A 15,084-nucleotide genomic window follows, 5' to 3' on the forward strand; every position below is an offset into this window, starting at 1 on the left:
TCAAAATATAAGGATTGCAGTATAAATTTATTTTCATATTTTAGCCAATTTTTCTGGCTAAAATATGCATATAATAAGATGACATAATCATGAGTATATATAAGTCTATGCATCTGTGAATCTGCTAATATCGTCAATATATAAAATATTTCCATTGTACCAAAAAGTTCCCACTTAGAGGCCATTAGCATGTCTACTTCCAAACCAGACAGCATTTGACACATTTCTGGAAAATATAGATTGGTTTGTATTTTCTAGAATTTCAAATAAGTGGAAAAATGTTTGTTTTCATTCAAGAAATACATATACTTAAAATAAATAGGACACCATTTATTTTGGAGACAAACATGAGTGAATATGTTTCAGGTACACAGATTCAAGTTACCCCAAAATTAATGTTTCAACATGAGAACACATTCATGAACTGTCCTTAGTAATGGAGAAAAGAAAAACATTAACAAGGCATTTGTCTTATTTGTAATTAACAAACTATTGGTGGTAGAGTAGGAATACAACAGACAATGCATCTACCTGAAAGATGCCTATAGTCAAAATGGAGAGAAAGGTAATAAAGAAAATGTTTACATATAGTTAGAAGTCATAATAAGATCTATAAAAAGAATCAGTTTTAGACCGAGTGATAAAGCAAACACCTGGGAGGAAGCCATCAATGTCAAAATACAACCTTGTCTCAAACAGAAAAATAGTTCATTCAGGATGCAAGTATGAGTGAACGTGGTCCCAGAAACACAGATTCAGAATTCTCTCGTGTTTCCATGCTACCAACAGTTTCATGATCTTTTATGGTAATAAAACAAAGAAAATAATAAATCAAGGTCTTTTCGAAAAACATCATAAAAGAGTTAACAGAAGGTGAGGAAACCTCTACTATAGCCCTTATGTGCTGTCTTACAGTATCTCTAGCTTTTTGAGTGGTGGAAGCTGGAGGTTTAATAAGTTGATACATTTGAAAACGTTTCAGTTATAAGGATAATAGCTTAAATACAGTGGGAATGAGGGTTGGCTATTATCTTATGAGACATTGCATATAGAATCTGAACCTGCAACCCTGCAACCTCTCCGCAATCAATGAAGTCCTAATCAGGTAGTCATCCTTGTAAAGCATTCAAGGTTATGTACAGCTTCTTTCTAGGTGCTTCCATTCACGTAGTTGTAAGGACAGTGTGGTAATGTGAGTGAGAATGGCCCCGATAGGTTCATATCTTTCAACATCTTGTCCCCAGTTAGTTCTGTTTAAGAAGGATTACGAAGTGCAATCTTGTTGAACTGAGTGTGTCCTTGTAGGAGGAGATGTGTCACTGGTGGTAGGCTTTGACATTTCCAAAGCCTACTCCAGGTCTACTCTCCCTTTCTCTCTCAGATTGAAAATTTCAGAGTGACGTCTCAGCTACTGCTCCAGTAACATGGCTGCCTGCTGGTTTCCATGTTCTCCCTACCATGACAGTAATTGACTACCCTTTGAAACTATAAAGAAGGCCTCAATTAAATGTTTTTTCCTTAAGTTGCTTTGATCATTATGTCACCTCATAGCAATAGAACAGTAACTAAGACAGTTTATTTCATTCAGCACATTTTGTAGACTCACTAATATTATTGCAGGAGTTGGAAGCTAATTCTCTTATGGCTGAACAGTATAACACATTGTACAGATGAACTAAAGTTTGTCCATCAATTCCCAAGTTAAGGTGTGTTTAAGTTGCTTTGTGTTTGTAGCCTCAATTAATAAAGCTACTATGCATATTTATACAGAAGTCTTAATATGAGCATGTTTTTTTTTATTTCTCTAAGTAAATTATGTATGGTAGATGAAAATTTTACTTTAAAGAGACTGTCAAACTGTCAAATACCTGGGATTTTTTATATTCTCGCTAGCAGTGAGTATAAATTCTAGGCATTTCTACATTCTCTCCTATATTAACTGCTATACTTTTAATTTTAGTTCTTTTATTGGATATGTAATCATTTTTATTATCATCTTACATCACATGTCTCTAGCAAGTCAGGATGCAAGGCACCTTTTCATGTATTTTTTAGCTACATCATATATTCTTTTGTAAGGTCTCTTTTCAAATATTTTGCTCATTTTATACTGATATGTCTTATTAACCTAGAATACATATATATTTTAGTACACATCTGTATTGAGTACATATATACTCTAATATATACATGTTATATATATATATATATATATATGTGTGTGTGTGTGTGTGTGTATATACATATATTGAAGTAGTCATTTGTTTGATATAAGTTTTGTGAACATTTTTCTTACTCTGTGGCTTACCTTTTCATTTCTAAATAATGGATTTGAAAAAGCAAAACTTTTTAAGTTTTAGCCTGGTCCAATTTATCTTTTTTTTTCTTTTATGGTTCCTGTTTCTCTTTGTTGTATGAACCTTTTGCCAACTCCAAGGTCTTGCCTATATTTTCTTCTAGAATCTGTGTACTTTTAACTCATAGTTACTCCTATGTTCTGTTTTTATTTTTCTGTATGGCATTAGGTAAAAGTAAAGTTATCATTTTTGGTTTATTGGTTTTACAGATAAGCATTTCTGTAAAACCTTCCTTCTCACCATTGTTACAAATCAATAGGCCATATACAGCTAGCTCTATTCCTGGGTGCTTTCTAGTCTAATGGTATATATAAAAATATTATTTACAACAGTTTTAAAAATCCTGAAGGAAGGTACTATAAGCCATCCAGCTTTGTTCTTTTTCAAAGCTTTGACTCTTCTGAACCATTTAACACTGGGTGTTAAGTCTATGTAGTTTAGGATGACTTTGCTGGGGTTATAAACATGTGCCTCCTTATGCTCAATGCTTTGAATCAAACTCAAAGCTATGTCTTTGTGTATTAGTTACTTTCCTCTTGTTGTGATTAAGCAACATGACCAAGGCAACTTACAGAAGGAAATGTTAATTTGGACTTATATTTACAGAGGAATAAGACTATCATTTTAGGATTACAGTTGCTGATAGGAAACACCATGACCAAAAGCATCTTGGGAATGAAAGGGTTTATTTGGCTTATACTTCCATATCATAGTCCATTATTAAAGGAAGTCGGGACAAGAATTCAAATGGGGGCAGGAGCTTGAAGGCAGCACATGATGCAGAAGCCATAGAGGAATGTTGTTTGCTGTCTTGCTCTCCATCAAGGAAGTTAGGGAAGAAACTAAAGGCAGGCATCTGGAGGTAGACTGATGCAGAGACCATAGAGACCCTTCTTACTGCCTTATTCCCGATGGCTTGCTCAATCTGCTTTCTTATAAAACCCAGAACCACCTGCCCACTCACAATGGGCTAGGCCCTCCCACATCAATCACCAATTTAAAAAAATATCCTACATGTTTGCACGCAGCCTGATCTTATGGAGGCATTTTCTCAATTAAGGCCCCCTCCTTTTCAATGACTCTATCCTGTGTCAAGCTGGCATAAAACTAGCCAGAACAGCCATCATGATAGGGAAAGTGTGGCAGACAGCAGGTAGGGTGGCTGGAGGAGCAAGTCATTTTAAAACACAAGCAAGGAATAGAGAACTAACTCAAATTAGCATGAGATGTTAAACTCCCAAAGCTTGTCTTCAGTACTATATTTCCTCCAACAAAGCATGCCTCCTAAATTTTCCCAAAAAATGCCACCAGCTGGAGACCAAATATTCAAATACCTGAGACTATGGGATCATCTCATTCAAACCACCACTCTACTAACTAAGCTCATCTCCATGTTATTTTCATTAATTTAGCTTTAAAAAAACATAATGGGCTTGAATTCTCTGTGTAGTCTAAGCCAACCTTGAACTCTCAGCAATATTCCAGCTTCATGTTCCTGACTTCTGAGTTCTAAACATGTGCCATCAAGACCTAGATTATGCATTTAATGGGGATCAAATCCAGGACCTTGCACATACTAAGTGTGGCAGTTTAAATGACAATGCCCACCCAAGAGACTTAGGTATTTGAACACTTGATACTTATTTTGTAACTATTTTGGGAAGAGGGTTTAGGAGAGTTGGTGCTGCCTTGCTGGAGGAAATTCATCACTGGAAGAGAATGTTGATAGTTCATAGCCTCACTCTACTTCACTTCCAGTTCACTCTCCTTATAGATAAGCCACAAATAAACTCTATTTTCTATGTTGTTTTTTATCATGATATTTTATCACAACAACAGAAAAGTAATTAATGTACTAAGTAAGCATAATACCAACTGAGCAACAGCCACATCTATAGAGTGAACTTATAAATTTGCTATAAAATACTGGTGAAAACAATAGATAGACATTGGCTAGGTAGTAGTTAGCATACAGAAGAAGAAGAAGAAGAAGAAGAAGAAGAAGAAGAAGAAGAAGAAGAAGAAGAAGAAGAAGAGGAGGAGGAGGAGGAGGAGGAGGAGGAGGAGGAGGAGGAGGAGGAGGAGGAGGAGGAGGAGGAGGAAGAAAAGACCCAGTATTAGTCTACTTTCTATTGTTACGATAAAGCACTATGACCAAAATCAACTTGAAAAAGAAAGTGTTTATCTCCAGTTACAGCTTTAGTCCATCATGAAGGAAGTCAGGACAAGAACTCAAGGCAGATACTTAAAGGCAAGAACTAAATCAATGACCACTCAGGTCTGCATAGCCCTTCCCATGGCAGTGCAGCCAGCAGATACTCACATGGCTCTAGACTGTAGCACAAACCATGAATATCCACATGGTTCTTGGTGGCACATAGGCCATAAATATCAACACAGACCCCAGCTGTGGTAGAACCATGCACCTAGATGTGGCTGGCCCTTGGTAGCAGCATGGACCCCAACATCACCATGGTCTCAGGTGGCAGTGCAGGCCACTAACATCAATATGGCCCCTAGCATCAAGGAGGGGTATGGAAACCAATGTGGCTTCAGGCTATAGCACAGACCACTGACATCTACATGGTCCTGAGCAGTGCAAGTACAGCCTGTCAGTTTGTTTTCTTATACTACCTAGGGATGGCACTACCCACTATTGGATGGGCCTTCCCATATCAATCATTTTCATTTCTATTAATGTAATAAGACAACATGACCAAGGCAATTTATAAAAGAAAGTATTTATGTGGAAAAAGTATGGTTTCAATGGGTTAGAGTCTATGATTATCTTGGTGTAGAGAATCACAGTAGGCGGGCAGATATGTAGCTGAAACAGTATCTGAGAGCTTAAATCTTGATTCACAAATATGAGGCAACGAGAGCAACACACACACACACACACACACACACACACACACACACACAGAGAGAGAGAGAGAGGGGGGGGGGGAGAGAGATCAAGTGATACACCGCCTCTGAAAGTCATACTTTCTAATCATTTTCAGGCAGTTCCACCAAATGGCCACCAAGTATTCACACACATGAGCCTATGAGGGTCATTTTCATTCAAACAACTACAGTCATTAATGAAGAAAATACTGCACTGAGTTATCTGCAGCCCAATTTGATGAAGGCAATTTTTCAGTTATCATTCCAACTTCCATCACACTAACAACATCAACAAAAGTAACCTATGCACATCTCATAGTAAAGTGACTGGTTTCTTTCTAGCCCCAAAGCCAAAAAGTGTCTTTAGGCCTGTCAACAGCCTTGTTCTTGCCTCAGGCCTGAAATGCCAAAAAGTGTTTTAGCCCAAAATTTCTTAAAAGTACCAGAAGGGGAATCTGTGTTTTTGTTGTTGTTGTTGTTGTTGTTGTTGTTATCTCTTTCCCCTAAAGGAGTACCCTTTTCCAGGAAACCATACGAAGGAAGTGACTGAAACAGAATATCACCTTGATACCTGGAATGGAAAATGACCAATCAACTCATTACCATATACCTATTCCTCCATCCAGTAAAGCCTTATAAAGTCATCATTCCAAGGATACCTTCAATGAATGGTGTCCCATACCCAGAGACTTTACCAGATATACAGGAGCTCCTCTCTCTCTCTCTCTCTCTCTCTCTCTCTCTCTCTCTCTCTCTCTCTCTCTCTCTCTCTCTCTCTCTCTCTCCCTCCCAATAACAAAATGTGTTTCTTATTTCAAATTTATTTTGTCTGTGTTGATATTTTGTCTACATGGATAGCTATGTACCATGTGCATGCCTGGTGCCCACAGAGGCCAGAAGAGGGCATCAGATCCCTTGGAACTGGTGTTAGAATCAGTCATGGGCTAACACCTACAAGTGCTAGGAATCAAGTCCCTGTCGAATGGGAGGGCAACCAGTGCTCTTGATCATTAAGTCATCTCTTCAGCCCAACATAATTCTTTTTAAAACTCAACCTTTATGGTTTGTAAATTTTATTACTTAAATTTCAGAAACAAGAACCCAAAGCTACTGACTTAAAGTGTCTTTAAGTTTCAGGGACTTCAGCCTCACAGGTTAGGCATAAGAGCAAAGAAAGGTTTGAGTGCTCTAAAATACCTCAATATTCCTGTGTCACCAAATTGTTGGAAATTTGATTAGGACTGGATTGAATACAAAGATAAGTTTGTGGAAATCCATATCAAAGCAATATAAACATTTTTACATAAAGGAGTAAACAATTCAGTTATGCATTCTTCATTTTCTTTCAAATATAGTTTTGTAGTTTTCTGTAGAGAAATCATATGACCTGATTAAATTAGACCTAGGATTTTTCATGGTTTTGATGCTCTTGTCTAAGTAATTACATTTTATTTTACATTTCAAACTGTTTTGCAAAGTATAAAAATACAGCTGATCTTCATGTCTTGACTTTGTAAAGTGCTATATCAAGAGCCCAAAGCTAAATTGGAACTCCAGTATTAGCATTGCTAAAAGCTATTGCCCTAACAGGAGTTTAATCTGGAGGGTGGTCTAGCAAGTAGTTGTTGAACCCATGAGTGTATGTCTCTTACCCAGGAAACTTGTTTGTAATAGCTTATACCCCTTGTGGTTCTTTTTGACCTGTGTTCAGTTTGCTTGCCTGTGAGTACATCTTTATGCTCCCTAGGCACACAGACAAAATCTGGTCTGATGTAGCCAATGGTTCTTCAGATAAAAGGCACAAATTTAATGCACCATCACAATCATAAACAAATTCAAAGATGCATTGAAAGACCCCCGAAGGGAGACCCTCACTCAAGCCTCAGGATGGCGCGCACCCAAAGACACACAAACAACCGTCTTGCTGTAAACACATGAGGCAGTTTACTGGTGGAGCTCCGGGTCGACACATATCTCACACAGGAGACAGAGGGGTCGACCCAAAAGCCCAGGGGTTAGGGGTTTATATGGGCAAGGGTCGGGGGGAGTGGGAAGTTTTGGCACGGCCACACACGATTGGTTGTTTCAAACATTTGAACATCAGCAAATTGCGTAGGCAGATCTGGGGTAGGCTCAGACTTAATCACATGGGTACAGTCCTTGGTTCCTGTCTTTCTTGGAACCTGAGGGTAGATGTTTATCTGAGCTAATGACACATCTGGTTAAACTCAAACCTGGAACATTGTGTGCGGGCCTCAAGGGGGGGATTAAGCAGACACCATAAGATCGGATGAGGGGTCTTGGCTTATTATTTACTCAACCATGTCCGGTTACCTGCTTCTCTCAGGAATTTGTCCTTGTGTATTCTCCCTATCTTTTATGGCCAGCCAGTCCCTGGAACACTCAGTAGGCCTTTGTCTCCTAGCTCCGCATTCTTTGTGACTTATCATCTGGGACCTTGGGCTAGCATACCTGTCGACCTGCACTTATGAGTTAGAGAGCTCTGCTGTTCTGGTTGCTTTAATGCTAATTAAAAATATTCCCTTTCAGTATCATATAAAGATTTTTAACAAGAAGGGACCTATGAGTCAGCCAGAAAGTCCTCCATTGCTAGAATACTCAACGCAGAAATAAACAGTGAAGCTAAAGGTAGGTGATACTGAGAGAATAGCAAATAGAAATATATAAAAGGACTCTATTGTAACTTACATTAAATTTCAGTAGGGATGTTTGAATGGTCTGTTCAAAGAAAGCAGTGGAAAACCAGAGTCTAGTTGACTAGGTAGAAAATATGTAGCCACTAATTTGGGCCATTTTGATTTTGTCTGTTTGTTTGTTTAGGGGTGTGTGTGTGTGCGCGCGCGTGTGTGTGTGTGTGTGTGTGTGTGTGTGTGTGTGTGTGTGTGTGTGTGTGTGTAAATATCAAAGAACAAATCTTTGGAGTTGGTTCTCTCCTTTCACCTTCTGAGATCTGAGAAATGCAGTCATGAGGTGAGTATGCAAGCTTCTTACACTGATTTGAATAGGATGGTCTCCTACATGTCTTGGCCTTTTGAATGCATAGTCCCCAGTCCTTTCCAAAGGAAGTATGTCACTGGAGGATGGATAGGTTTTGAGGTTTCAAAACACATGCCATTTCGAATTATCTCTCTCAGTTTGTGGTTCACAGGCTTCTGTTTGTGATTCAAGATGTGAGTTGTTCTTCCAACTGCCCGATATCTTTGTTTCCTCCACTCTATCATCATGGACTCATTCCTTTGGATGGGTAAGCACCAATAAACTCTTTCTACTGTAGGTTACAATTGTTCTAGTGCTTCATCATAGATATAGAAAAATAACTAAGATACGCCTCTACTAGTTGACCCAACCTGCTGTCCATGAGTGTGGTTTCATTAGTTTGTTTAAACCTAGAAAGCATCATCATTTGTTGTCTCATCCCTGACACACAAATTTGCCAGGTTCATTTCTAGTAGCCTTTTAAAAGCCTTTTTTGGTATTTTGTTTATCTTTTTAATAAAAAAAAAAGTCAGTGTCTATGAGTGAAAACAGGTTTCCTTTCTCTATTCCAGTGTTTATTTTCTTTTCATTATCTTATTGCACAGATTAGTGCCAGTGTAATGATAAATAGGTATAAGAACATATTCAGAAATGTATGTCTCAAATTCCAGTCTTTCACCCTTAAATATGAATTGTCAACATTTTTATGAGTCGTTTATCATCTTGAGGAAGTTTCTGCTCTTTGTCTTAGAATTTTTGATATCTGTTTTGTAGTATAATATTTTTTATTAACCTTGCGATAATACACATTTCTTTGATGTGGTTTGAGAGCTTTGGACATAGATATACTAATTTAAATGTTTTTAAATTTATTATTTTGTGTGTATGAGTATTTTGCCTGCATATAGTATGTTCACCCCATACATGCTTGATACCCATACAGGCTAGGAAAGATTATCCGATGCCCCGAAACTAGAATTACACATAGTTGTAAGCCACTATGTGGTTGCTAAGAATTAAAGCTGGGAGATCAGAAAGAATGAGTAGTGCTATTAACTGCTGAGTCATCTCTCCAGCTCCTAGACACTAATTTAGAGAGTGGTTGGCTATTATGTCCACTTAGCAAAATAATTGATTTATTCCTGAGCTCTCTAAGTTCTGTATCCATGGGTTCTTGACCAGATGTATTATATCAGGTTTGCATTTTCCCCTGTCAAATGGCCTTAATTCTGATCAGAAAACAGTTGGTTACCCTCAAAACATTGTGCCACTATCACACTCTTAAATTCACTTTAATAATATTTCTGCAGTTATGAAAATGACTTTTATTTCATTTTTCATTTTATCAGTGTATTTAATCATAGTACTAAATTTTTATAAAGTTGAGATATATAATTCATTTGCCAAAATATATACCCTTTTAAATGTCTAATTTAATGGTTTATAGTGTATCCATGGGAGTGTGAAAATATAGACAACTTCTTATTCCAGAACATTACCATCATCTCAAAATAAGTTACAGGCATATTAGTAATTACTTCTCATTTCCCAATCCCTAGCAACTACTAATTTACATTCTGTCTCTATGGGTTCACTTATTCTACAAATTTTCTGTAAATGAAGTCATATAATATGTAACCTTTTGTATCTAACTTTCACAATGTGTAATATATTCAGTTTATTTATAATTAACAATGTCCTGTACTTCATTTATTTTTCTAACAGAATAACTTTTTATTGAACTTTTCTTTTTCCATTGTGAGTATATAGACATGAAACACTGTTGCTTTTTTTGTTTTGTTTTGTTTTTGTTTGTTTGTTTTTACTTTTGGTGACTAAGAATTGTTACTAGGAACATTCATGTGTTAATTTTGTGAGGAAACATGCTTTCATTTAATGTCAACATTTACCTAGTAGAGCAGTTTCTGTACCACAGATTAAATCTATTTACATTTGTGAAGAACTTTTAACCCATTTTCAAAGCAAGTGCACTATTTTATATTCCCATAGGCCAATGATTCTCATCCTGTGGATCGTGACCCCTTTGGGTGTAAAATGACTCTTTCACAGAGGTCACATATCAGATATCCTGTGTATCAGATATTAACATTACAGTTTATAACAGTAGCAAAATTATACCTGTGAAATTGCAACAAAAATAAAATTTTGGTTACAGATTACAACAAAATGAGAACTGTATTAAAGGGTCACAGCATTAAAAAGTTTGAGAACCACTGCCATAGGCAATGATTGAAAGTTCAGAGTTCTCTATCTTTACCATACTCCTCACTGTCTATTTGTTTATTATAATTACTACAGTCTGGAGCAAAATGAACTATGTCATCACAACTTGTATTACATTTTTCTTAACAATAATGATTCTGAACATCTACTTAGAGACTGAATTTGCCATTTGTTTATTTCCTTTGGAGAATGGTCTATTCAGAAACCTTGCCACTGTTTGAATTCATTTGGGGTTTGTGGTTGTTGTTGTGGACTTGGAAGAATTCTTTCTAAATGCTGGATATTCAACTAATAACAAATACATATATGACTTATAAGTATCTATCCATTATGTGAATTGTTTTTATTTTCTCGCTGGTTGCTTTTGCAGCACAAATTTGTTTTTGTTTTGTTTTGTTTTTTAAATGAAATTCAATTAGTATATTTTTAATTTTATTGCACGTGCTCTAATAAACCACTGTCTCAGGTCATAAAAACTTAACATTTAAGATTTCTTCAGAAATTTTTCATAGCTTTGGCTGTTGTACTTGATTGCTGCTCTGTTTTGAGCCAGTTTTTATACATACTAGGAGGTCTAAATCCCATTTCACTTATATCTGGCTATCTGACTGATTCAGTGTTATTTCTTAAAAATAGTATATTTGTTTCACTGACTTTTCCTATCACATACTCTCAAAATCATATCCCCGTATGTGGGGCAGTTTACTTCTGAATTCTTAATCCATTCTCATTGATATACATTTGTATTTTTAGTCCTGTATCATGCAGGTTTTGTTTAGGGCTTGGTGGTTTTGTCGTTAGCAATGTTTCCATGAGCTCCCATATTTGAACATTTGGTCTGCAGTTGGTGGCAATGTTTAGGAAGAATATGGAACTTTTAGGAGGTAGAGCCTGTACAACAGAAGTACAGGGTGGAATATGGAGGTTATGGCCTCATACCACCTCCTATTCATTTTTTTTTTCTTTTTCTTTTTCTCTCCTCCACCATCTCTGTTTCTGCTTCCTGGGTACAGAAGAAAATGTGATCAGACAGTTTTCTGCTCTTGCCACCATGGCATTGCATTACTGCTGTGGTAGATTCCATTCCTCTGGAATTGTTAGCCAAATTATTTTTTTTCTCAATTTGCTTTTGGTCATGGTACTTTATCAAAGCAACAGAAAAGCAACTCATACACTGACTGAACTCATTTATTCATTTAACTTTTTCCAAGTCGCTTAGCCATGCAAAGCCATATCATCTTAAACTATAATTTAGTCTTAAACTTTCCTTTTAAACCTGAATATATTTTATTTCTTTCCTAAGTTAAAACTTCATTTCTAAGACTGGAACTTCTAGTATGATGCTGAATAAAAGCAGTGGGAGTAGGCATATTTGTCACATTTCTCATTTTAAGACATAAGCACTCAATCAGAATGATAATGAGCTTTTCTTACATACCCTTTACAGGTAAAAACAAAACAAAACAAAAAACAACAAAAAAAACCTTCTATTTGTAGGTGTTGAGTGGTTTTAATTATGATATTTTGTTATGTTTAGTCAGATGCATTTCTGTTGTTATTGAGTTGCTTGTGTGGGTGTTGGTTCATTTTTCTTTCTTTCTTTTCTTTCTTTCTTTTTTTTTTTTTTTTTTTTGTCTTACATTGGTAGATTTTTGTACTTTTAGTCACCTTTGTAAGCTACAATAAATGCTATTTGGTCAAAGTGCATAATCCTTTTTATATAATGTTCAACACTCCTTGCTGGTATTTTTTAAGTGTTTTGTGTCAACATACATAACAACTGTTGTTCTAAAGCAACATTTTATTCTGGTGGCTTTTGTCTGGCTTTGCTTTCAAGGCAATACTAACAATATAGAAAGAATTAGAAAGTATTACTTCTTTTTCTATTTTTAAGTAGTTTGTAAGGGATGGTTTTAAGCCCTCTTAACTGATAGAATTCATAAGTGAAACAATATGGTCCTGGGCTTTCCTTGTGGGATAGATTTTATGTATTAATTTAATTTGTTTACTTTTTTAGGTCTGTCCAGAGACAGAGGCAGGCAGGTGGGCTTGAGTTTGACTCCAGGTCAGCCATGACTCCATAATGACACCCCAGAATAACTTTGAACTCACAAAGATCTTTTGCCATTGGTTCCCGAATGCTGGCATTAAAGAACTGGCCTCACAAAGTTATCCTTAGATTTTCATATATGCAATGTGACATGCATATCCATACCCAATCATACATACATTCACAATATGACAATTTTCTTTTAAAAAATATGTCAAATTTTGCAGATATGTTTGTACATTTCTCTTTTGTTTCTACTGTTGTAATTTCCTATATTAAGAACTAATGTAAAGGGGTTTTTTTGTTTTATTAGCAAATGTTTAAATCATTTATTGCCATTAAGTTACAGATCTGAATTACACTGTATGGAAAACACTGGCACTTGTTACCACTGGAAATTACGTGTAGACATATGAACAACTCAGGGATGTACTGTGCTGTAGCTGCTAAAGAAAAAGTCAAGAGTTTTGAGTACTTAAGTGCTTATAGTTATAAAATTTTGTTCCCTTAGATTTATACACAATCCCAATAGATAATATACATATTGCCGCAGATGGCTATAGAGAGAATCATCACTCAGAATTATTACATTAGGTACATACTTTGAACTACTCTCGATGAAGACAAGTAAGTTTTAGCATTAATAAGGCAGCCGAGAGATGGGTTAGGGACTCTTGCTATTCTATAATGTTGGCATGGTTATTAGACATAGCATCCGTGTTTTCCCCTCAGCAAGACTGTTCATGCTGATGTGATCTGTGGCTCGGCAGCAGTGACTGGGGCACTGGCTCTTTCAAGAGCTGGTCCTTGCAGGCTATGCAGTTGCCCACTTACTCATCTCATAGTTGATAATCCGGCCTCCCTGAATGAGCTGTGCTACTTTGTTTGTTACACGGCATGCAAACAGAAGCCAGTTTCGAGGCTGCACCGTGTAGGCAAATCTCATGAATGTTAAAGAGTAGCAACAGAAGGCAAAAGTCATCTGCCCACTGATGATCTCTGGAGATTTCTTCATGTCATTGGTGGCAGCAATGGGGAGACCCCAGTTGGCAACTGGGCCCCAGAAGTGCATACTCATGAGATAGTCCCGAAAGTCCTTGCTCTGGACATAGTCCGCTGCTTTGTGCACCAGCGCTCCAGCCATGGCCGTGTGTTCACAGCGACGCCGCTACCCAGACAGGTGACACCAGCGTTGTCCCGGCTGAGGCCCTTGGCGCTCTCACCCCGCGCCCACCTCACAACACCTAACGTAAAGTTTTTACATATGTACAATTGATATACATTCCTGACTTATTAACATTTTATAATGAAGATATTTTCATCTTAGAGCTAGTACTACTTAAATTTTTATATTAATTATGTATCTGTTATGGACTTTTAAGAAAGTCTATAGTTCTTCCTTATATCTATCTTTACAGTTTACTCTGCTTAATGCAAGTATTTAAACCATTTACATTTAATGTGATTAAGAATAATGTCTGACACCTTAGTATTTGTTTGCAAAGGTGTCAGACACTGTTCTTGTCTTGCTTTCCTCAGTGTTAATTTTTTTCTGTTCCATCTGGCTTCTTCCAATGGTTTGTAAGATATATTTCTTTGTTCTGTTTTCATTAGTTATCCTGTGGATTCTGTCATTCATCTTAACCTAACATAACCTCTTTGGGGTGAAAAGTTGGTGAAAAATTATTTCAAATAAAACATAAGAATTTTATAATAAATTTATAGTAATCTCACAACCCTCATAATGTTCAAATAAACCAAATAATACATTTTCACAGTTTTTACTTCAAATAGGCCTAAGCTTCACAATGTATTAGGAGAATAAATTTTAAAAATGTCATAGTGTTGGCTCTAAATCATAGACGGGACACACCATTTCACAGCATTTCCCTTCAATTTCGTTTAGCATTTCTTACCATGAAGGTGTGCCGGAGACAAGCTCCTTCATTTTTATTGTTGCCAGAGATGTATTCATTATGTTTTACTTTTTGAAAGATATTTTTGTTTAATAGATAATTCCTGTCAGACAGAGTCTTCATCTATTTAGTGTGTTCTAGTTGATTATATCTTCTCACAGTATGAATATGGGCCAATGCCTTCTCCTCCTGGTTTTTGTGGAGAAAATAGCCTTTAGGCACATTTTTGTTCTCCCTTGTATATCAACTTACTCTATGACTAAGATTTTTGCCTCATCTTTGACTTGGAATAATTTGAATGTTAAAATCCTTAGTAATAATAATTTTGTAAGTATTTTCCTTGCTTTGATTGAGGCTCATTGTGGTACTTTTAATAGGAACTGTCCCCCATGGGTGTGAGTTTTGAACACTTGGTTCTGTTAGTAGCGTTATTTGGGGGAGGTTAAGCAATATAGTGTTTGGTGGAGAAAGTGTGTCACTGAGGATGGGCTTTGAGATTCTATAGCGTCCCCCTGCTTCCAGTTTTCTCCCTCTTTGATTTGTGATTCCATTTTGAAGATGTGAGCACTCTGCTTCATGCTCCTGTTATCATGCCTTCCACTAGGATAGACACTAACTCTCTGAAACTAAG

At 36.6% G+C, this 15,084-nt stretch overlaps 1 protein-coding gene across 1 annotated transcript; it reads right to left on the minus strand.

Annotated features, from left to right (window-relative positions):
• Nucleotides 1-12,852: 12,852 nt before the first annotated feature.
• Nucleotides 12,853-13,754, minus strand: LOC311602560 (mitochondrial pyruvate carrier 1-like). The gene has a single exon (XM_084790817.1). It carries the CDS (start codon nt 13,679-13,681, stop codon nt 13,352-13,354), a length of 330 nt encoding a protein of 109 aa, XP_084646943.1. The 5' UTR covers nt 13,682-13,754; the 3' UTR covers nt 12,853-13,351.
• Between the last annotated feature and the right edge of the window lie 1,330 nt (nt 13,755-15,084).

The sequence above is a fragment of the Acomys minous genome (assembly GCF_964271855.1).
Source record: "Acomys minous genome assembly, chromosome: 7".
NCBI classification, from domain to species: Eukaryota; Metazoa; Chordata; class Mammalia; order Rodentia; family Muridae; genus Acomys; species Acomys minous.

Bases quoted from the DNA above. Each gene is read 5' to 3' on its own strand.
- LOC311602560 (XM_084790817.1), bottom strand. From the start codon at position 13,681: ATGGCTGGAGCGCTGGTGCACAAAGCAGCGGACTATGTCCAGAGCAAG.